Source organism: Thalassophryne amazonica, chromosome 19, assembly GCF_902500255.1.
Source record: "Thalassophryne amazonica chromosome 19, fThaAma1.1, whole genome shotgun sequence".
NCBI lineage: Eukaryota > Metazoa > Chordata > Actinopteri > Batrachoidiformes > Batrachoididae > Thalassophryne > Thalassophryne amazonica.
This window is the reverse complement of record NC_047121.1, coordinates 33,536,016-33,560,692: the sequence shown is the minus strand read 5'-3', so window position 1 is coordinate 33,560,692 and position 24,677 is coordinate 33,536,016. Positions and strand designations below refer to the sequence as shown.

Below are 24,677 nucleotides of genomic sequence, written 5' to 3'. Positions count from 1 at the left end.
TGTTGGTTTGCAGCCCTCGCATTAACTTCAGTCACAGCTTATCACCTAAATGTGGAGCTGCACAGAAGAAACCAAAGGGAAAAAGAAAAAATATACAGAAGGGAAGTGAGTTTTTAATGTGATGAGTTTGAACACAGGGTGAGCTCATGTGATCCCATCATCCACCTGTACTGGACACTTCTGAGCCAAACCACATCTGATCCTCCAGACTAAATGCTTGCTGCAAAGTGAAAATCTTGGAAATACATCTGGACGTAATGTGTTGATAGGTTTTACAAATAGTGCTGAGCTGATCCATTAGCGTGTGATGGATAACCTAGTGCACGCTTTGAACAGTCACATCTTCAAATATGCACAGTCAGTGGCTGAATAAGTTTTCTGCCTACCAGTATGGCCCCCGCACCGGTGCGTAACGTCATCGTGATCCCTCGTATTGTTCACCACAACCACAGGGCTGCAAAAGGCAAGTTGAAATACAAGAGAACAAACCAACCACACACACAAAAGCACTTGGTGCTGCTGGTCTCCAGGAGCCACTTTAAATGATATTCCAGTCCAGCTTTAATAGTGGGATAAGTTTATTTATCAACAAATAAAAATCCCAAGTTTTCAATTCCTAGATGCAAATTTGGGTGGGGCCGTGTTCTGTGAGAAATGGTCGAACCTGTTTAAAAATTACACACTGCAGCAATTAATTACTCGTGTTTTGGACAATTTTTTGTGTCTCGTGGCCTCAATTTTAAAGAATCTAAAGCATTTTAGATGAGAGTCTGAAAACAACGACCGAGATGAGGAGTGCTTGATATTATGGAGATGTAAGAAGTCACAACAGCTTTAAAAACAAAAACATGAATTCATGATGAAAAAAATAACGTTTGGGGAGGGTTAAAAGCTTTAAAAAGGTGCATTTAACAGTAAGGTGTACCCCTACCACGGTTCAAATGCATAATAATAATAAAAAAAGTCATGGCCTCTTGCTGAATACACTGTACTGCTGAGTCCACCTTTTAATTTTATCTGTGATTATAGAAATACAGCTTCTACTCCAAAATGCATTGAGGTTAAAAAACAAAAACACACACAAAAACCCAAACCAAAAACCTCAATACTGATTTATGTTTGATAAATGACCAGTCTTGGGGGCAGTTTAATAACAAACGCACCACACGGGCTGTTCCTGTGCAACAATTCACTGACGTCACAAACCAGCATTTCCAGCCCTCAGTGAGAAATCTGCTTCATGTTTAACGTTTCACTCATTGACGCTAACCAATCTCACAGCAAGTGTGAATATTCTGCTGTAGTCCAGAATCTAAATCACAGGACATAATACGGTTCAATATGCAGCTTCAAGGATCAGAGCTTAAACACACCTGAAAAGGACTCCCTCATGCCAACTCTGCAGAGTTGGAAACCAAAACAAAATGTGTTGAATTCTCAAGCAACAAATCACACCGTTCTAAAAAATGAAGTCCTTTCAGGTTTGGCCTCATTTCCATAATTTTTAAACGATGGTGCTATGAGAGGAATGCTGAGACTGAGATATTCTCGAAAAAACTGTCTTAATGCATTAAAAAAATAAAAAATAAAAAAGTAGTATGAGGTGGACAGTCACTTTGAAATAGTATCGTGCTGCTGAGCGATGTTGTCCAGCAGGTCCAGCACCATCAGCAGAGTCTGGTCATCCATCCGTGTACAGCTCGTCCTCTATTGCAGCCTTAAGAACTCACAAGAACATAGATCATCCTGCCAAAAAAAGTACAGTTAGTTTTTGTTTTTTTTTTTGTTTTGTTTTTTACATGTTCAATGTGTTACAGCCTTTTACATGATAAATACAAATAAGCTGTCTAAACTTGGATATATATATACACACACACACACACACACACCTAAACAGTCATTGTGTAAACCAGATTTTAGCACTCAGTCAAAAGCAAATGTTCCAATGTTTTTGTATGGTTTCCCATGTAAAAAACACCGTATATACTGGGTTTTGTATAATGTATTTTTACAACATCCTGGCCCATCGTAATGTCTTTCCATTAAAAACCCTTCACATGTATCAGAGAGAGCAGTCTGGACGTACCCAGTAACAAAGGTATTGAAGTTCAGCACAGACACTCGCCGAATAGAGGAAAGTGGGTACTGTATTTCCGTGATTAAACACCATTTATTTTTTCAAAACATGCTCAAACGCGGACCTAAACGAGACAGGGCATACTTCAGGGCCAGTGATTATTAACAAAATGCTGCTTGCTGCCTGCACTGTAATACAAGATCTGTGAGAAAAGTATCATACCTTTTTATTTTTTTCAAGAACTATATGGATTTGATTCATATGTTTTTACGTCAGCCAAGCTTGAACCTTCGTGCGCATGCGTGAGTTTTTCCACGCCTGTCGGTTGCGTCATTCGCCTGTGGGCACGCCTTGTGGGAGCACTGGTCCACCCCTCTTGTCGTAGTTTCATTGCGAGGAAATGGCGGAATGATTTAGGCTTTTTTTCCATCAGAATTTTTTCAGAAACTGTTAGAGACAGGCAGCTGGAAACCATTCGAAAAATTTATCTGGTTTTCGGTGAAAATTTTACGGGCTTCACAGAGAATAAGGAGTGTTACTACAGCTTTAAGGACGGCCCACAATGGCGCTAGGCGCGCCGCGCTCCGAGCCGCCATCGAGAGGCAGAAACCACCACATCATTTCTAAACGGATCGCTGTGTGGAGCCGGGACCGTCGTGTGCAATTTCTCTGGTTATCACAAGAGCTGGACAGCAGCCATTTTCCGGCAGATTTCACTTTTAACAAGAGATTTTGTCATGGAAAGCCGCGCGGAGGCTTCGCGCGTCACGACAGAATCGCTGATGGAGCGAGACAAAGGAACACCTCCGTTTCTGAGTGTTAGAGGACAAGTTGGGACATGCCCAGCTCTCCACAATTTCTCTTATACTGACTCGACTGGTAAGCACTGAAAGCCGAGATAGGCAGGTTGGTATGGTTAGTCCTTACTGGCGTAAAGTGCCTTGATTCGACTTTCTTGTGATTCGGTACTATATAAATATAATTAGAAGTGAATAGTATATTGATGTGTATGTCTGTGTCGACATGTAGTAGTGAATTTGTATTTATGTAAATATGACTGATTAGAATTGTTGGACTTGTACTAGCAGGGGTGGGCGCTAATAAGCTTTGCTTCAGCCCACACCCTTTCAGACTCACTAGTTTTGTCTGTGTTTGTTTGTGGAATTGTTCATTTTTTCTATCTGAATATTTTGTGTGCCGAATAAAAAAAACTTTGTCCCTTTGTCACTTAAATACGTTTGGCAAAAAGTCCACAAATATGACCACCTTCATAACACGGAGTCAGAAAAAGATGCTCAAATGACCCGCAATTGAAATTGTATGGACCATATCACTGGCTTGGAGGTTGATGACAGTAGAAATAAGTGCAGAACTACACTCAAAAATATAAATGCAACACTTTTGGTTTTGCTCCCACTTTGTATGAGATGAACTCAAAGATGTTAAACTTTTTCCACATACACAATATCACCATTTCCTTCAAATATTGTTCACAAACCAGTCTAAATCTGTGATAGTGAGCACTTCTCCTTTGCTGAGATAATCCATCCCACCTCACAGGTGTGCCATATCAAGATGCTGATTAGACACCATGATTAGTGCACAGGTGTGCCTTAGACTGCCCACAATAAAAGGCCACTCTGAAAGGTGCAGTTTTATCACACAGCACAATGCCACAGATGTCGCATGATTCGAGGGAGCGTGCAATTGGCATGCTGACAGCAGGAATGTCAACCAGAGCTGTTGCTCGTGTATTGAATGTTCATTTCTCTACCATAAGCCGTCTCCAAAGGCATTTCAGAGAATTTGGCAGTACATCCAACCAGCCTCACAAACGCAGACCATGTGTAACCACACCAGCCCAGGACCTCCACATCCAGCGTGTTCACCTCCAAGATCGTCTGAGACCAGCCACTCGGACAGCTGCTGAAACAATCGGTTTACATAACCAAAGAATTTCTGCACAAACTGTCAGAAACCGTCTCAGGGAAGCTCATCTGCATGCTCGTCGTCCTCATCGGGGTCTCGACCTGACTCCAGTTCGCCGTCATAACCGACTTGAGTGGGCAAACGCTCACATTCGCTGGCGTTTGGCACGTTGGAGAGGTGTTCTCTTCACGGATGAATCCCGGTTCACACTGTCCAGGGCAGATGGCAGACAGCGTGTGTGGCGTCGTGTGGGTGAGTGGTTTTCTGATGTCAATGTTGTGGATCGAGTGGCCCATGGTGGCGGTGGGGTTATGGTATGGGCAGGCGTCTGTTATGGACGAAGAACACAGGTGCATTTTATTGATGGCATTTTGAATGCACAGAGATACCGTGACGAGATCCTGAGGCCCATTGTTGTGCCATACATCCAAGAACATCACCTCATGTTGCAGCAGGATAATGCACGGCCCCATGTTGCAAGGATCTGTACACAATTCTTGGAAGCTGAAAATGTCCCAGTTCTTGCATGGTCGGCATACTCACCGGACATGTCACCCATTGAGCATGTTTGGGATGCTCTGGACCGGCGTATACGACAGCGTGTACCAGTTCCTGCCAATATCCAGCAACTTCGCACAGCCATTGAAGGAGTGGACCAACATTCCACAGGCCACAATTGACAACCTGATCAACTCTATGCGAAGGAGATGTGGACCAACATTCCACAGGCCACAATTGACAACCTGATCAACTCTATGCGAAGGGGATGTGTTGCACTGCATGAGGCAAATGGTGGTCACACCAGATACTGACTGGTATCCCCCCCCAATAAAACAAAACTGCACCTTTCAGAGTGGCCTTTTATTGTGGACAGTCTAAGGCACACCTGTGCACTAATCATGGTGTCTAATCAGCATCTAGATATGGCACACCTGTGAGGTGGGATGGATTATCTCAGCAAAGGAGAAGTGCTCACTATCACAGATTTAGACTGGTTTGTGAACAATATTTGAGGGAAATGGTGATATTGTGTATGTGGAAAAAGTTTTAGATCTTTGAGTTCATCTCATACAAAATGGGAGCAAAACCAAAAGTGTTGCGTTTATATTTTTGTTGAGTGTATAAAAAGGTTACGCGCACGTCGATGTCATTGCATGTCCACAGAGTTATGGAGCTGGAGAAGCATAAAACAGGCTTTAGGATTTTAAAAGGTACTGCTCCACAGCAGACTCGACCAAATGGCTGGCGCTTATTTAAGGAAGGTGGGGTTTTTTTTCCAAACAAAGTTTTGACCCGGTCATTAAATCAGGCATGTCCCGATTGAAGGTCAGACTTTTAAGCAAGGAAATACGTAAGCGTACTTGGAGCTGGAGATTCCCTGTGGATTGTCCTGGCTGTAACTAATCTGTTACTTTACCATATCATGAATTTCAATTACAACGGACAAAATTTGCTAGTCCACCCAAATCCATTATATGTGAATTTTACTTATATACATTTATTAACCACATACTTGTTCTATCTCTCTCTCACACATACCACACCAGTGTAATGTTACTTTGAATAGGAACTACTGTCCAAACTACGAAAGTAAGTCTGGTCATATGAAACTGACCTCATCTGACACCAGAGTATCAATATATTTAACTTTTTTATTTTTAAAACAGCCATTTCTACCTTTAACTGATAAAACAATATAGACAAATGTAAACACAGAGAGAGGGAACAAATGCAACACAGGTGAGTCGGCTCTGGAATCAAACCTGAGAGAGACCACAAGTTGTGGCTTGAGTAGGTGAAATGGCCTAAATTAATATCACGGTATTTTTCAGTATTAAATGGGTTTGCATTATATGAGCTCTTTAACACCATAAAGGATCACCGCATGTGTTGCTTTTTTTTTTAGTTAGTGTTGAGGAAGTGGAAGAGATGGGCTCATTTGTCCATCCACTTATTTACTTGCCTTATTTTTTATCATTATTACTTTACATGATGCAGGGGTGGTGGCCAAGTGGTTAATGTGCTTGGTTTCAGTTCAGAAGGCTCCGGGTTCAAATCCCACCCCTGCCACATTTCTCCATGTAATGTGGAGTTGCGCCAGGAAGGGCATCCGGCGTAAAACCTGTGCCAATTCAACATGCAGATCCACCTTGGATTTGCTGTGGCGACCCCGAGTGCAAACAAGGGAGCAGCCGAAGGGACTTACATTACTTTACATGATACTTGCCTAGGCTTCTCCAAAGCATAGCAAACTTAGTTCTGTGCAGATGTACTTGAATTTCTTGAAAACTATCAAAAGGATGAGGGCAGGGGTGAAATCATACCCGTAAAGATAGTAGAAGAATGACAGGAGGTAGAAAGCCAGTTTACACCAGCCTTCTTTTTGACAGTAGGCCAAGATGTCCGCATTCATGATAGTTGTTGGGTCGTAGAGTCCTGGACAGCTCATCACAGGCCTGCTCATATATCTGCAACCCAGAATACATTGTATTTGAGTAAATCTAAATATTTATGATGATCAGCACTGTGCTGTCAAATGATACAGACTTAATGACATAACAGTGATAAACTAATAAAAAAGGCTGGCAGCAGTGTTTTTCTGACAAATGGAAAAACAGTCACTAAGTGTGCTTTCATTGGATGTGTACCTCCACACGTGATAAACCAGCAGCGGTAGGTTGAGACAGAGCGTGAGCCACTCAGCCGCACAGAAGAACATCACACAAAAGAAGAAATGGATAAGGTACTCTGGAAGCACCAGCTGTTTAAAATAAATAAATAAATAAAGTTAGGTATGGCAAAGATAACCCTGTCACTACTGCCCTCTGACCTTCTGCTCTATCCTTCCTGATGTATAATGTAATTCATAGTAATAATTGCAACAATTACGAAAACGTCAACAGCAAATGTGGAGTCACATTTTCTGATATAATGCAAAATGTACACCAAATGGGCTTTTCTATATTAAATTTAAATGTGCACAAAATCCACAGTCTGGATCAGATCTGGATCAAATGTTGCCAGGTGATAGTAAGCACCAGTCTGCACCTCACTTTCAAATATGAGAGTGATTGGGGCACGTTTGATTAAGATATAATGTAAAATATACATTAAACTGGGTTTTCAATGTTAAATTTAAATGGGCACAAAATGTGTAATCTGGATCAGATCCATATCTGTCAGTCGATAAAGGATACCATCCTACACAACGCTGTAAAATATGAAATAAATTCAATCTTTTTTGACAGAGTTATGATGTTTTGAAAATTTGTTCAATGTAGAAGGATAGGGATTTTTCAAATTTTCCAAGATTTTTCCTGACTTTGACCTTGAAAACTGAATCAATCAGGATATGAATCCTCTGTAAAAATTTCTAAACGATATATGAAAAATTGTGGGTTACAGGCTATTCAAAAACCGACAGACAACCAAACAAACAAACAGGGGTGAAAACATAACCTCCTCCCAACTTCACTGGCAGATGTAATAAAATTGTTAGTACTATTTAGTAGTTATTACATGTGTGTGATGGCATATGAATATGATACACCGTGCTGGAAATTAGGACGGGTGTGATGGCATATGAATATGATACACCGTGCTGGAAATTAGGACGGGTGTACAACCGAGCACTACCTTGTAGCTTTTATCACTTGATCAAACCACAGACTAAAATTTTGTAACCCTTCAACAGCTAAAGTGAGGAAAGGAGTGGGCAGCACACTGGAAGGCCTGCTGTTTGATACTGTGCTTCATGCAGCACAGTATCAAACAGCAGCCTGCCCGTGGTTGAAAACAGGCAGATGGAGGCGCCACACGGAAGCCATGCATTGAAAATCGGCAGAGGGGTGGGGGAAATGACATCCACAGATGGAAAAATGAGAGAGGGGGTGCACAGAAAGAGGGGCCAACATGTCAAACTCCTGCACTGTGCTGCCAAATACAAAAAACACAAATGCTCCACACGCAAAAGGATTTGCTGTGGTGGAAACAGCAGGTCGAAACTGTGGAGAACAGGGATCGCGAATTGAATAAGAACTGAAATAACTAAGCACTCATTTGTCTCAAATATTGCTGAGCTGGAGCGTGTTGGGATTTTGTAGCCATCTGCTACAAGCCACAGGTGGCGCCTGGTTACAGCCAACACCATCCACACATAGCCCCCACCAACTGATGAATTAAACCGCACTGCAGACCTTTTAGGACATGGTGGCTTAAGTGGTGTGAAATAAATCCCATTACATGCATAATTCAAATTTACCAACTACTCAACATCAACCTGTTTAAAAAAACCTTATTATTCTGTGGTGCAGGTCTAAAAATAATTCCTACTCATTCATATTAGCACCTGTAGGTGAAGAATAAATATTATGGCCTGTAAACACTTTTATAAAAGCAAGGCTTGCCTTTGTCATATTACTGTGTTCAAGTGACTGACTGTGCCAGTAACTGCAGGACTATATGCAAGCAAAGGGAAGGTTGTAATTAACATCATGCATGTTTTGAGCATTTGCAAGTCTTTTCAGTTAACAACTCTGCTTTATCAATCAAAAGCACTGAATGATTCACTGATAGCAACAGTAATCCACCACACGGTCCAAATGAGCTCCATATATTTTAATGGTATAAGAAGCATTTACGCAGCTTGTTATAGACCGACATTCTGCACATTTGCTGTCACTTTAATAAGTACAATATTGTACAAAAACAGAAATTTTAATAAGCGTTTAAGGGTGATTCTTAGACTATGGGCACTTATTATGTCCTATGATCATATTGTATGACAAACAGAAAAAAGGGGAAATTTCACACTTTTATAGTCATCTTTACAATGAAAGTGTTTTAAGAAATTTGTTCTAGTAGTCTATGATAACTTTTTCACCTTTTTTCAGCATCATTATATGCAAATATTGCCGTTTTGTGCTTGTCCCACACTCAGACTTTTGATCTTCAATGATAAAAGTGAATGGTAAAAAAATGTTTTTTCTAATGTTTTAAAATATCTCTGAATAAAATATGAGTAAAATAATCAAAACATAATTGGGCTATTCAATGTCATACAACTGTTGTGATTTTTTTTTAAACAAAATGTAGTTGTCCCACACTATTGCCGTAATTTCCACCACAACACTGTAATGTCCCATTAAACCGTTTGTATGAAAGATTGTTTGGGTAGTTTCTATGGAGATAAACAGTGACATGAGAGCACATGTATATAGCGCCAAATCACAACAAACAGTTGCCCCAAGGCGCTTTATATTGTAAGGCAATGGTGTGGTGGAAATTACATTTACAAGGCCAATAGTGCCCGTAGTTAAAGAATCACCCTTAAGTGGCTCTTACACCTGACTGAATTTGGTGCTGTAAAGGGCCAAGCTACAACTCAGCACATGCTGACTGATTTCCTAAAGCAGCTCTCAACTGGCAGTGTTCAGTGCCAAGTCGTCCTGAGCAGGCACACCACTCGGCTAAAGTCGAGAGATTTTCCCAGTGCTCACTGGACTCCCTAATACCTCAGCCCCATGTTTGCTCAGCTGAAGATGGCCTAGGGCAACTCGATACAATTCCAGGGATATTTTGGGCACACTCCAGCCTTAAATATTGATAACTCAAAATTCTTTCATCAAGCCATCAAGTGTGAAATGACTGGGATGCCAGTCAAGCTACCAAAAAAAAAAATTATGAACTTCAAAATCACCATGGTACAATATCCTGGCTTGTGTTGATGTATCCTAAGCAGCATGCCAACCTCACTCCTTGGGCACAGCAGCTTTGCCGAGGCTCTGCTCTGCTTGAGAAAACCCACCAAAACTCACACAGGTGTAAGAGCTGCTTTACATCCCAAAAACTACACTTCATTTGAATGGGGACAGAGACAGAGATGGGGGGAACACTACTGAAGTCAAACATTCTGAGAAAGACAAAAAGCACATCTGAGGTAAACTAACATATATTAAAAACCTCAGGCACAGGTAACTCACCTGATGTTGACCCAAACATTGACCTCAACTGTGAAACTAGTTAACTGAAAAGACATTTGCAAACACGTCCCCGTGCAAAATGACAAGACTGCAGACTTGAGTTGAACTGAGCGGGCATTTTAAAGATTGGTACAAACCTTTAATGCAATTCTGACTCTTTTAATCTTTTTGACCTTTTCAACTGTCTTTTTGCCATTAAAGTGTGAAAAGCATATTAGGGAAAACACATAACACGTGTTAGAGTTTGACAGCTGACAAGATCACAGAGTTTGTAACAGGCAGGTTATTTAGCAAAACAGTGCAAAGAAATGACTGAAAGAAAGCAGGCAGCTAAACGTATCCTAAAAGAAAATATCTTTTCAACAGAGCATGTCTGCATGCAAAGAAGCAAGAAGTGTGATGTCACTTACCGGATTTAAAGTGTTACACTGATCTATTGGATTCTTGTAATCTGTCTTCAGCTCATCAAATGCTATTATCTGAAGGGATAGGATGAAAATGTGTAACAGAGCACTGTTAGTAAAATGTTACTTTAGTTTACTTTATGTTACAGTGATACCTAAGGATCTTACGGAGACCTAATACTAAAGACATGCAGTTGTCACCTAGGGTCCAGTTTTCACAACCATACAACAAGACAGATAGCACCAAGAGCCTAAAAAATTGGACCTTCATTTTCCTGCAAAGATACAGACATCATGAACCGCCTCATGGCTCCATAAGCTCTTCCCAGCCAGGCCCATCTTGATCTCAAAGGCTAAGGACCCAGACCATTATGGAGATCTGCCTAAAATCCGCCTTTTGGAGGCAGATCCTGAGATTAGGGAGTTAAAGAAAAAACTTTTTAAAGATGCCAATATATACATAAAACATGGCAACGAGTCCCAACATTTCATTATCAAACCTTTATGACAAAGAAACATAACTGAGGCGTGATGTTTTGCAGCTTAAACATTAACTTTATTAAAATAACTAAATATAACCAACAACAATCACCATACGTCATGCTGCCGTCACACAATTGCTGTGTTGCACTGCTCAGCATCTGTACAAAAGACTTGCCTATTGTCACCCCACTTAGTTGGCAGCATAACTGCTGTCACTGTAAGATGCCCCCACTAACTGAAAATGAATGCTAGATTATTTTGGAAATTTTTGAAACAAAGCACATTACACCCATTTTGGCATCCCTACACTGGTTTCCAGTCGCTGGCTGACCTGGTAAGCCCCTATGTACCAGCTCAGGCCCTGCGTTCGCAAGGTGCAGGACTTTTATGTGTTCCCAGGGTGAATAAAATGTTTGCCGGTCACAGAGCTTTCTCCTACCGTGTCCCAGCTCTGTGGAATGATCTCCCGGCACACATACGACATTCGGAAACTGTCTAGACTTTTACATCACGTTTAAAGATTTATTTGTTTTTCTTGTTTTATCATTAGTTTTAATATGTTATGACGTGTTTTTATTCTTATGTTCTTTTATGGTTTTGTCTTTTTATTGTGTTTAAGTTTTTAATTCAGATTTCTGTTTTTATTATGTTGTGTGAAGCGCCTTGAGACCATCTCATCGCGAATTGGTGCTATATAAATTAATAAATCTGAATTTTGAAGTTTAATGTCGGTCAATTTTCATGTTTCTAGTGGCTGATGGGGACATACAATGCCTTCAAACCGCCCTCTGCTGGACAAACTATGTAATGACAACATATCCAACAGCCAAAGTGTTTTTCTACATTATCTGGTAAAACAAACGTTTTCATACAGGCAAAAACAACACAGATACAGGCTTCTTTGTGAAAGGCTCATAATGGCCATTATTGTAGGAAAACCCTTACAAGTTCAAAACTTCTGATGGCCAAGTCTAGAAGTCTGGGAGCATGGATTTTAGTCTTGATCCAGGACAATCAAATTCAGGCACTCAAATTCCTTGCTCAGTAAACGCTCATTTATGCTCATTTACAGATGAGACCTGCTGTGTGCACTCTGCATTCTTTTCCAGTGGCGTTTAATGAATGTTTTGATTAACATCCGTCCTAATGTAAAAAATATATGTAAGCATTTTGGCAGTGAGTTACACCATTAATACACACTGACAGACTTATGTACCTAAATTCGGCATTTTGTGTATCACTACACATGCATGTGTGTGAAATCACTTTTTACTGTTTTTACTGTTATTTATGTTCTTTCCTTAAGTAGTCGAGCAAAAACCCACCGAACATAATATTGACAGTTTCAATGAGCCTTGCTGACAGTCCCTGAAGCAGTGCCCATCTTAGAATGGCCATATTCCTCAAAGATTTAGTAGTAGCAGAGACAAACACAAACCGGTGTCACGGTCCCCTCATCTGGTCGGTCCCGCTGCCTTCACTGCACATGCGTCATTTCAAAGCATCAGCAACGATTAACCGATTATTACCTCATTTCTGTTTAAAACTGACTTTAGAATGATTTAAGAGGTTTCACTTTGTCATCTGATGGTTAGTAATCACATTATTCCTTTTGATGAGTTTGGGTGTCGAGAGTCAGACTCAGACGTGCCAGTAAGGTGGTCTGACCGGTCCTCCTGCCTTCACCATCAGATGACAAAGTAAAACCTCTTAAATCATTCTTAAGTCAGTTTTAAGTAGCCCTGAGGGATATATCTGGTTTAACCATTAACGGTATAATTTTGACCAACGGTAGAGATTTGGACTCCGACTAATCGCGATAACGCCCGCGGAGTTTTCGGTCCAGTAAAACTCCTCTGTTGTGAAGCGTGTGTGTGTGTGTGTGTGTGTGTGTGTGTGTGTGTGTGTGTGTGTGTGTGTGTGTGTGTGTGTGTGTGTGTGTGTGTGTGTGTGGGAACCACTGTGCTGCAGAGGGCAGGGGAGGGGGGTGTTCTGAGCTGAGGCATGACCACAGAGCCTTGTCGGCATAACTCTCTCACTGAGACGAGAGGGTTCATGTGAGTTAGCAGTTCTGTCACTGATATTTGCAAAGCCGTTGTTTATTTATTTCAGTGGACGCACTGGTTGAAGTCGGATGCTCCTAGCAGAGGCCTAAAACAAACATTTATGAAAGTGCCACATTTTTTAGCCGGATTAGAAAAACAAACTCAGCCAAGTAACAACGATTTTACTGACCTCCAATATGCATAAATTAAGTATTTGTTTATTAAATTTTTTGTGGTTTCATGCTGAGTTTTGTAAATGAGGAAAAGTGCCAGTTACTGTCCCAAAAACAGTTCTATGTATTCAGAGCAGGTGTGCCATCTAGTGTTCAAGAGATGAAACTTCAGCCACTGACCCAACAATAAATAAAATGTATTTATTCATTTCAATTTTCTCACATTTATTTCTTTCACCAAAACCTCAAATCTAGGCTTGCATTTTAGATGTACCTTCCAGCAAATTGTAGCTGTAGTTTTGACATCTGCACAACAAATGTTCAAAATTACATTATATATTTTTGCTTTTTTTGTCATTTATTTATTTTTCTCAATTTACTTTTGCTAAGGGACCCATTCAGAAACACACTTTTTACACTTAAGCTTATATCACAATATATATACCGTTACCGTGAAGGGATTCAATTTATACTGCTATACGAATTTTAAGTCATATCGCTCAGTCCGTTTTAAGCAGAAACAAAGCGATAATCAGTTAATCGCTGCTGTCACTACGAAATGACGCATATGTAACGAAGGCAGAGAGACTGATCAGAGGGAGAGACCGACCAAACCGCTACACCGGAACACTTCCAACAAAAATGCTCCATAGTGCCGCACCACACTGCATTATGGGTAATGAAGGAAAAAAAAAAACACCAAATCTACAGCATAAATGAGCCTCAAGTCTGAAAGACGTATTTCAACTGTTGTCTAGATAGTTATTGAGCGAATAAAAATATCATGATTAAAATAACGAAGTGTGTTAAAGTCAATGGATATTATGAGCGTTTTATCAACTAGCTCTTTAGTGACAGGGTCTATGTCATTCATTCAGAATTTTGCGTTTCAAAGTATTACACAATGCCTCCCAAAGCGACTTTAAGAAACCAACATCATCCCATACTGACAAAGTGTTTGGAGAGTATGTAAAACCTAAAAATAATATAATGCTTGATTGCCAACTCCATGGATAGCCCAAGGTTAGCATCTCCCGGGTCTTATGCTAGTACTATTAGCCTGACTATGCTAGCAGGCCCACGGTGTCATACGTTATCTAACTATGTACTTACATGCCAGATAGCGAAGAAAATAAGCGCCGCTGTGAGCAGCAAAGCAAGCATGTAGCAAAAGGCCGCGAATGTGAACGCCATTATCGTCTAGTTTGTGCTGTTCTTATGGTTCGTTCCTGCTCGCTGCAGGGAGAAAATGCAGCAAGCGATCTCAGATCTGTGACCAACACTTTCTTCTTCTTCTTCGTCGTCGTCGTCGTCGTCTTCTTCTTCTTCTTCTTCTTCTTCTTCCTATTTTGATTAATTGGCGGGTGTCGCGTTACCGCCACCACCTGGATCAAAATAGAAAGTAAAAAAGCGCAACACGTGAAAGGAACCTCAAACGATAAGAAAGATAAGAAACTAAAACACGAATACAACCCCTGGCAAAAATGGAATGGAATCACCGGATGTTCATTCAGTTGTTTAATTTTGTAGAAAAAAAGCAGATCATAGATATGACACAAAACTAAAGTCATTTCAAATGGCAACTTTCTGGCTTTAAGAAACACTATAAGAAATCAGGAAAAAAAAAATTTGTGGCAGTCAGTAACGGTTACTTTTTTAGACCAAGCAGAGGGGGAAAAAAAAATATGGACTCACTCAATTCTGAGGAAAAAATTATGGAATCATGAAAAACAAAAGAACGCTCCAACACATCACTAGTATTTTGTTGCACCACCTCTGGCTTTTATAAGAACTTGCAGTCTCTGAGGCATGGACTTAATGAGTGACAAACAGTACTCTTCATCAATCTGGCTCCAACTTTCTCTGATTGCTGTTGCCAGATCAGCTTTGCAGGTTGGAGCCTTGTCATGGACCATTTTCTTCAACTTCCACCAAAGATTTTCAATTGGATTAAGATCCGGACTTTTTGCAGGCCATGACATTGACCCTATGTGTCTTTTTGCAAGGAATGTTTTCACAGTTTTTGCTCTATGGCAAGATGCATTATCATCTTGAAAAATGATTTAATCATCCCCAAACATCTTTTCAATTGATAGGATAAGAAAAGTGCCCAAAATATCAATGTAAACTTGTGCATTTATTGGTGATGTAATGACAGCCATCTCCCCAGTGCCTTTACCTGACATGCAGCCATTGACTACAGTTTCCTCCCATTCATTTCTAATTTGTTTTGTTGTGCATTTTCAATTTTTGAGACATATTGCTTTAAGTTTTCTGTCTTGACACTTTGATGTCTTCCTTGGTCTACCAGTATGTTTGCCTTTAACAACCTTCCCATGTTGTTTGTATTTGGTCCAGAGTTTAGACACAGCTGATTGTGAACAACTAACATCTTTTGCAACATTGCGTGATGATTTACTCTCTTTTAAGAGTTTGATAATCTTCTCCTTTGTTTCAATTGACATCTCTCGTGTTGGAGCCATGATTCATGTCAGTCCACTTGGTGCAACAGCTCTCCAAGGTGTGATCACTCCTTTTTAGATGCAGACTAACGAGCAGATCTGATTTGATGCAGGTGTTAGTTTTGGGGATGAAAATTTACAGGGTGATTCCATAATTTATTCCTCAGAATTGAGTGAGTCCATATTTTTTTCCATCTGCTTGGTCTAAAAAAGTAACCGTTACTGACTGCCACAATTATTTTTCCTGATTTCTTACAGTGTTTCTTAAAGCCAGAAAGTTGCCATTTGAAATGACTTTAGTTTTGTGTCATGTCTGTGATCTGCTTTTTTCTACAAAATTAAACAACTGAATGAACATCCTCCGAGGCCAGTGATTCCATAATTATTGCCAGGGGTTGTATAAACTAGAAGAGGCACTCACAGCGTGTGACATGTTTGACATTGATTCATGCAAATGAACTTTGCAAATTGATCAGTTCTGTCCAAAACTGAAACACTTTATTCCTAACGAACACACAACCAATCCACCATGGTTCATCCATACTAGTTCCAAATTGTTTGAGTTAGTTATGACCTTGTGACTGACCCATCAAGGCTACTTAAGGATAAAGGTCATGTGACCAATAAACAGGACATATATGACTTAATGTTAGTGGGGTTTTTTTAGTGTCTGTAGTTTATCTTTAACCAATTAATCAAAACAGCCACTCAAGATATCCCTTATGTGTCTAAGAAGAAATCATATACAGACCCTGAGGACAATAAAGTTGATTTGATTGAAATGTTTATTTCGAATATCAAGGCACAAAATAAATAACAACAGTAATAATACAAATATAAAGAAAACCATAATCAATGGATATTCAAAAAGGAGTGAGAAGAAGTAAAACTTATTTACTCCCACCCCTTGTCCTTAAGTAAATAACATAATTAACTTATACAAATATGCATTAATACATATAAACATACACACATAATTGAATACATTCATCTATCAGCACATGTATAGTCCCACATATAAATCCACATGTACCATATAAACATAATACAAAAAAGACTAGCAAGGCTAGCCAAAGCATGGAAAGAAAAGAATTGAGTAGAAATAACCAAACAACAACAACAACAACAATAAATACTACTACTACTACTACTAATAATAATAATAATAATAATAACTACATATTTGCCCCTAAAACACCTGGTGATTGTCACACCTCCTTCATCCTCATATCTTTTGAAAATTTTATTTTTATACAGCATTTTGAACGGTCTCATATTTGAACATTGGTTCAATTCTACACTAAATCCCTTCAGAAGTCTCACCCCGCAGACTGATAGACAAATACTTTTTCTGGTTGTATGAAATCTTGGTTCTTTAAAGTTACATTTTCTCCTTAGATTGTAATTTCCTTCATGATTTTTGAACAGTTGTTGAATATTCCTCGGTAATAAATTACGATATTTGTATTTGTATTTGTACTCGTATTTGTTGCTTTGAGCATTATTTGTGCTGTTTGGTATTGTACAATGTCAGTAAGTGTGAGTAATTGTGACTTTAGAAATAATGCGTTTGTGTAATCCTGATAACCATCTTTGTGAATGATCCGTATTGCTCTTTTCTGTAGGATATTTAATGAACATAATGAGGTTTTGCAGTTGTTGACCCAAACCTCAGCACAGTACTGCAAATAAGGAGAGACTAGTGAACAGTATAGAGTGTGGAGTGATTTGCCATCTAAGACCTTCTTTGCTTTATTTATTACTGCAATGTTTCTTGAGACTTTACTCTGTATATGTTTGATATGTGGTTTCCAGCTAATTTTGTCATCTATAATTACCCCCAAAAATTTAATATCATAAACCCTATCAATTTCTACCCCCTCTACTTTTATCTTTACCTGTGCGTTCATTCTACAATTTCCAAATAACACTATTTTTGTCTTACCTAAATTTAATGATAATCTATTACTGTCAAACCATATTTTTAATTTGTTCATTTCTGTAGTTATTTACTCCTGCAATTGTGCTATATTATCCCCTGAGTGAAAAATATTGGTATCATCCCTGGGGGACGCCACAAACAATGTCCAGACATGATGAGGAACAATTGCCCAACTTTACAAACTGTTGTCTTCCACTTAAATAGCTTTTGACCCAATGAAGCACTAGTCCCCTGATACCATTTCTTTCCAGTTTACTGATTAATATGTCATGGTTGATTGTGTCAAATGCTTTCAAGTCTACGAACACCCCTGCAGCATATTTCTTGTGATCTATAGCATTTGTGAAAAGCTTGATTGCCTGTTATTGCCTGATCCATTTGACATAAATCCATACTGATTCTCTGCAAGTATGTTGTTTTTTTTTTTTTAAATGAGTCCAATATGTTATTAAAAAGCTTTTCCAGTATTTTTAAGAATTGTGGTAATAATGAGATCAGTTTACAATTAGTGAAATGATGCTCGTTCCCAGTTTTGTGTAGAGGTATGGTCTTGGCTATTTTATTTGGAAATGAGCCAGTTTGAAAAGAAACATTACATATGTATGTTAATGGTTTGGAGATGCCCTCAATTAGCTTTTTCACATGTCAATATCATTATAATCTGTGGATTTTTTATTCTTACTTTTAAGGACAATATAAAGTATTTCCTGTTCTGTCACAGCTTTAAGAAATAAAGATCAAGGATTTCTCTCTGGCATATTTCCCAGTATCAGGGATTTGTTTTGCTAATTTGGGTCCAAAGTTTACAAAGAATTCATTAAATCTATTAGCTACTTCATCCATGTTCTAATTTTCTATATCCTTATCAATAAAATACTTAGGTAAACTATTGTGCATATTGCTGTTTCTTATAACATTATTTAGTACCTTCCATGTTCCTTTAATATTATTTTTATTGTCCTCTAATATCCTCATAACAATCTTTCTTACTTGCTCTTACAATAGTAGTTAACTTATTTTTGTACTTTTTATATTTGCATTCTGCCTCTATAGTTCTAATAAAATCTCTGTATAGTGTATTATTCTTTTTACATGCATTTTTTAACCCTCTTGTCATCCATGGAGAAATATTATATGCAGGTTTCTTGTTGTATTTCTACAAGTTAGTGCGTATCCCCAAATTTCATGGCTGGAAGCGGATGAGTCCCTAGACAGGATACCAGTACATCACAGGCTACACCCCCTGCTAAAGCTGGTACCATTTACCTCTGGGTGGACTATAGAAAATACAGATGAAGGGTGTTGTCCTTTCTGGTCCTTGACCTGTGACTTTAGGTCTTAATTTTTTTTTTCTCAATCAAATTTCTTTGTCCCTGGCTGTCCATTGTCATTCTCCCATGTTTAGCGGAAATTGAATCAAAACTTTGAGTTCATAAAGACAGACGGACACACCGGGCTGAATATAACATTCCCACATACAGTAGTGTTCAGAATAATAGTAGTGCTATGTGACTACAAAGATTAATCCAGGTTTTGAGTATATTTCTTATTGTTACATGGGAAACAAGGTACCAGTAGATTCAGTAGATTCTCACAAATCCAACAAGACCAAGCATTCATGATATGCACACTCTTAAGGCTATGAAATTGGGCTATTAGTAAAAAAAAAAAAAGTAGAAAAGGGGGTGTTCACAATAATAGTAGTGTGGCATTCAGTCAGTGAGTTCGTCAATTTTGTGGAACAAACAGGTGTGAATCAGGTGTCCCCTATTTAAGGATGAAGCCAGCAGTTGAACATACTTTTCTCTTTGAAAGCCTGAGGAAAATGGGACATTCAAGACATTGTTCAGAAGAACAGTGTAGTTTGATTAAAAAGTTGATTGGAGAGGGGAAAACATACGCAGGTGCAAAAAATTATAGGCGGTCTCCAATGCTTTAAAATGGACAAAAAAAACAGACGCGTGGAAGAAAACGGAAAACAACCATCAAAATGGATAGAAGAATAACCAGAATGGCAAAGGCTCACCCATTGATCAGCTCCAGGATGATCAAAGACAGTCTGGAGTTACCTGTAAGTGCTGTGACAGTAAGAAGACGCCTGTGTGAAGCTAATTTATTTGCAAGAATCCCCTGCAAAGTCCCTCTGTTAAATAAAAGACGTGCAGAAGAGGTTACAATTTGCCAAAGAACACATCAACTGGCCTAAAGAGAAATGGAGGAATATTTTGTGGACTGATGAGAGTAAAATTGTTCTTTTGGGGTCCAAGGGCCGCAGACACTTTGTGAGACGACCCCCAAACTCTGAGTTCAAGCCATAGTTCACAGTGATGCATGGTTGTGCAAGCATCATGATATGGGCATGTTTCTCCTACTATGGTGTTGAGCCTATATATCGCATACCAGGTATCATGGATCAGTTTGGATATGTCAAAATACTTGAAGAGGTCATGTTGCCTTATGCTGAAGAGGACATGCCCTTGAAATGGGTGTTTCAACAAGACAATGACCCCAAGCACACTAGTTAACGAGCAAAATCTTGGTTCCAAACCACCAAAATTAATGCCTCGCAGATGTGAAATCATGAAAAACTGGTTATACAACTAAATACTAGTTTAGTGGTTCACAGGATTGTTAAAAAAGCAGTTTGAACATATATAATAGCTTTGAGTTTGTAGCGTCAACAGCAGATGCTACTATTATTGTGAACACCCCCTTTTCTACTTTTTTTTTTACTAATAGCCCAATTTCATAGCCTTAAGAGTGTGCATATCATGAATGCTTGGTCTTGTTGGATTTGTGAGAATCTACTGGTACCTTGTTTCCCATGTAACAATAAGAAATATACTCAAAACCTGGATTAATCTTTTTCGTCACATAGCGCTACTAATATTCTGAACACTACTGTACATCATTTTGCAAGCAGGTGTGAAAAAAATCTAGATGTACTTAGATTTGTCTAGGAAAACCTATAAATTTTCCAAGATGAACTTCCCAAATGTCCATTTAATGAAAGATTATTAATTTGAAGAAAATGGAGCCCTGTGTGATTGAGCCTTAAATAGCTTGCAATACTTCCTTTACAATTCCATCCATCCCATCTTTTCATTGCAGTCCTATTTGTATGTTGCACAGAAATCTCTCTGTACTACTAGTTTTTTTTTTTTAACTAAAAGGTTTTTGGGAAATGTAAATTTCATCGTCACCCTTTAACCTCTACATTACACATTATGGAGTCCTGGACATTGCATTTTTCATTACGATGTTCTCTACACGTTTTCTATTGGGAGTAGGCAGGCCAATCCAGATCCATAACTTCTTCTGCAGGCTTGCCTTTGTAACGTATGCAAAATGTAGTTTTGTATCGTCTTGTTGAAAAATGTGCGGATGTTACTGCAAAGACGCCCTCTTGAAGGCAGCATGTTGCTCTCAAATCTCAAGTGTCCTTTGTGCATTAATGTTGCCATAATAGAAGTGTAAATTACCTGATAACAGTATGGATGGTCCTTTTTTTGTTCTGGAGTACATGGCATCCATTTCTTCCAAAAATAGACCTGGAATACAGAGTCCTCTGACCACAATACACTTTTCCACTATGTAGGTTTCTAATGAAGTACTGAGAGGTCAGAGATCACAGGTGTTCATCTTAAGCTTGCACCCTATGTACCAAAATCATTGAATCATATTATGGATTGTAGATGGGAACCATATGCAAATCCATTTCAATTTTCTCACATTTTGTAGACAAACTTGAGATCCTATACAGATTTGCTCCTCAGATTCAGACTTCAATACCAATTTTGTACCAAATCACATCAAACCTTATTACGAGCCCTAAATTGGCCCATCCCAACCTTGTTTTTGTAATGTGTTGCAGACCTAAATGCAGGAATTAATGTATATATTAACAAGTTGAATTTAATCTGACCATGCAAAACGATGAAATATCTTGTGCTGATGCTGTCTCCACAGCATCAAACAGAAGTCGATGTAAGAACCAATGTTGAAGTATTTTTTTAAATTTGCATTTTTCATATCATTCCAACTTTTTCTGATTTGCGGTCGTACAAAAATCCCACCTTTATCAACCCTATTTCGTTCATTTTTCACGTAGTAGCAATGTCTGCATTTGTCCATACAATTGGTTTTCTGAATTTTCTTTTGGCCAGTAGTTGATCAAATATATGATCCTCCCCTTCCCCCAAAAAAGACAAAGAAAATAAACATTATCAACTTTTTAATTTGAACAAAAGGACAAAAGACATTGTATAAAGGATGTAAAATTACAAATATCTCACAAGATGCACTGACACGACAAGGCAGCTGGTTGTATACACATTTCAGGTATGTCTATTTAAAAAGGAGTAAAAAGGAAAAAGTAGGAATATAAACAGAGGACACCAAAATCAGAACAACACATTCACTCACAGCCCATCTGGAAAGTATTCACAGCAATTCACTTTTTCCACATTTTCTTATGTTGCAGCCTTACTCCAAAATTGAATAAATTTATTTTCCCCTCAAAGCTCTACTCACAACACTCCATAATGATAAGACTTTTTTTTAATTTTTGCAAATGTATTAAAAATAAAAGAAAGAAACGCATGCATCTAAGTATTCACACCCTTTGCTCAGTACTTTGTTGATGCACCTTTGGCATCAATTACAGTCTCAGATCTTCTTGAATATGATGCCACAAGCTTGGTGCACCCATCTTTGTGCAGTTTTGTCCATTCCTCTTTGCAGCACCTCTCAAGCTCCATCAGGTTGGCTGGGAAGCGTCAGTGCACAGCCATTTTAAAATCTCACCAGAGATGTTCAATCAGATTCAGTTTCTGGGCTTTGGCTGGGCCACTTAAGGACATTCACAGAGTTGTACTGAAGCCACTCCTTTGATATCTTGGCTGTGCTTAGGGTCATTGTCCTACTGAAAGATGAACCGTTGCCCCAGTCTGTGGTGAAGAGCGCTCTGGAGCAGGTTTTCATCCAGGACGTCGCTGTACATTTCTGCATTCATCTTTCCCTCAATCCTGACTATTCTCCCAGTCCCTCCTGCTGAAAAACATCCCCACAGCATGATGCTGCCACGACGCTTCACTGTACACATGGTGCCTGGTTTCCTCCAAACATGACACCTGGCATTCACGCCAGAGTTCAATCTTTGTCTCATCGGACCAGAGAACTTTGTTTCTCATGGTCCGAGAGTCCTTCAGGTGCGCCGTGTGCCTTTAACTAAGAAGTGGCTTCCATCTCGCCACTCTACCATACAGGCCTAATTGCTGGATTGGTGCAGAGATGGTTGTCCTTCTCTTCTCTCCACAGAGGAATGCTGGAGATCTGACAGAGTGACCATCAGGTTCTTGGTCACCTCCCTGACTAAGGCCCTTCTACCCCAATCACTCAGTTTAGATGGGTGGCCAGCTCTAGGAAGAGTCCCAGGGGATCTGAAAGTCTTCCATTTACAGATGATGGAGGCCACTGTGCTCATCGGGACCTTCAAACCATCAGAAATGTTTTTTGTACCCTGCCCCAGTTTTGTGTTGAGAGAATCCTGTCTCAGAGGTCTAAAGAAAATTCCTTTGACTTCATGCTTGGTTTGTGCTCTGATATGCACTGTTAACTTGTGGGACCTCTTATATAGACAGGTGTGTGCTTTTCCAAATCATGTCCAATCAATCAACTGAATTTACCCCAAGTGGACTCCAATTAAGCTGTAGAAACCTATCAAGGATCACCAGTGGAAACAGGATGCGCCAGATTTCTTTATTTTTATAAAGAAAATCTAAAAAAAAAAAACCAAAAAAACCAACCCTATTTCACATGGTCATTATGGGGTATTGTGTTTAGAATCTTGAGGGAAAAAAATCTATTTAATCCATTTTGGAATAAGGCTGTACCATAAGAAAATGTGGAGAAAATGAAGCGCTGTGAATACTTTCTGGATTCGCCGTATTAAAGTAAGAGACGGAGGCCAAAAACACAACAGAGTGACTGACCATAGGGATAACCATTTCAGACAGAAATATCAGATACACAGGACACAACCTGAAACCATAGGTAACTCATTTCAATCCATCTTATTGGGAAGGTTCATTTCTTAAGCTGGTCTCATTGCTGATTTGTGGCCCCAATTGCCTTTCTGAAACCAAAAATAAGAGTATCGGGGTAAATTCTTCACAACAGCAGTCTAAAATAGTGTCATAATATCAGACACTGGGTTAGCCCCTTGATATGGGAGCGACTGGGCATGCTGATAACTGTACTGTGCGCAGTCTATACACTAATGTCTGTTATAACAAGACTTTACTAGTAAGTAAGTCCCTTCGACTGCTCCCTTGTTTGCACTCGGGGTCGCCACAGCAAATCCAAGGTGGATCTGCATGTTGATTTGGCACAGGTTTTACGCCGGATGCCCTTTCTGATGCAACTCCACATTACATGGAGAAATGTGGCAGGGGTGGGATTTGAACCCAGAACCTTCCGAACTGAAACCAAGCACATTAACCACTTGGCCACCACCCCCTACAAGACTTTACTACAAAGCTAAAATTAATCTGTTAACAACTGAAAACTGTCTTCTGATGAAGAGTGCAGCGTGTCTTTCATGGGACTATGAATGTATATTTCCAGAGACTTAAAGAGGTCAACCATCAGTGAGTCTTTAAATGCATTGCCCTGCTGCGCGCACACACACTTACCATTGTGCTATACTCCACTGCCTGGTCCGGTGATTTTCACCCTGCTGCAAAGAAATCGCCCACCACTTGCTGCACAAATAACACAAGCTACACTGTATTTCAATTTTAGTTTACACTGTAGCTTGCATTCAAGCAGAAGTAATTTTGAGGCACTGGCGAAATAAGAATAAAATCCATCTATAAAATTACAGTAAAAGATGCACAATGCCCCCTATCTGCACAAATTGTACCAATTATCCACTTGGAAGGATCCTGGTTCAAGGCCACCCCTGCTCATTCTCCATGTAATGTGGAGGTGCGTCAGGAAGTGCAGCTGGTGTAAAACTTGCACCAAATCAACATGCAGATCCATCTCAGATCTGCTGCTATGAACCTGAGTGTGGATCACGATTCACCGAGACGTCAGATTAAACATGGATTTGTGCCATGATTGGGTGTCCGATTGTGTACCTTTATGGTGTCAGAGCCAATCAGATGTCACAAATT

At 39.4% G+C, this 24,677-nt stretch overlaps 1 protein-coding gene and 1 long non-coding RNA gene across 3 annotated transcripts; both read right to left on the bottom strand.

Annotated features, from left to right (window-relative positions):
• Positions 1-556: 556 nt before the first annotated feature.
• On the bottom strand, positions 557-14,381 carry cnih1 (cornichon family AMPA receptor auxiliary protein 1). 2 transcript variants are annotated; one of them, XM_034195015.1, is made up of 6 exons: positions 14,206-14,381; positions 10,398-10,466; positions 10,125-10,172; positions 6,655-6,767; positions 6,331-6,474; positions 557-1,746 (listed from the first exon to the last, which is right to left on the bottom strand). In XM_034195015.1, the coding sequence occupies exons 1-6, from the start codon at positions 14,284-14,286 to the stop codon at positions 1,719-1,721; spliced, it is 483 nt and encodes a 160-aa protein (XP_034050906.1). In that variant the 5' UTR covers positions 14,287-14,381; the 3' UTR covers positions 557-1,718. The 2 variants fall into 2 exon arrangements, with proteins under 2 accessions (XP_034050906.1, XP_034050907.1); XM_034195016.1 differs by lacking the exon at positions 10,125-10,172 and having other exon boundaries at positions 14,206-14,378.
• Positions 14,382-23,590: 9,209 nt separating this feature from the next.
• LOC117531839 lies at positions 23,591-24,173 on the bottom strand. The gene is made up of 2 exons (XR_004566743.1): positions 24,025-24,173; positions 23,591-23,794 (listed from the first exon to the last, which is right to left on the bottom strand). It is a non-coding gene; the product is annotated as an uncharacterized LOC117531839 (long non-coding RNA).
• Between the last annotated feature and the right edge of the window lie 504 nt (positions 24,174-24,677).

Bases quoted from the DNA above. Each gene is read 5' to 3' on its own strand.
- cnih1 (XM_034195015.1), bottom strand. From the start codon at position 14,286: ATGGCGTTCACATTCGCGGCCTTTTGCTACATGCTTGCTTTGCTGCTC. The intron at 10,173-10,397 runs GTAAGTGACATC...AATGGCAAAAAG, and splicing joins AGTGTAACACTTTAAATCCG to ACAGTTGAAAAGGTCAAAAA. The intron at 1,747-6,330 runs GTATGATTTCAC...TTTTTTTGGCAG, and splicing joins TTCTTCTACTATCTTTACGG to GATGATCTATGTTCTTGTGA.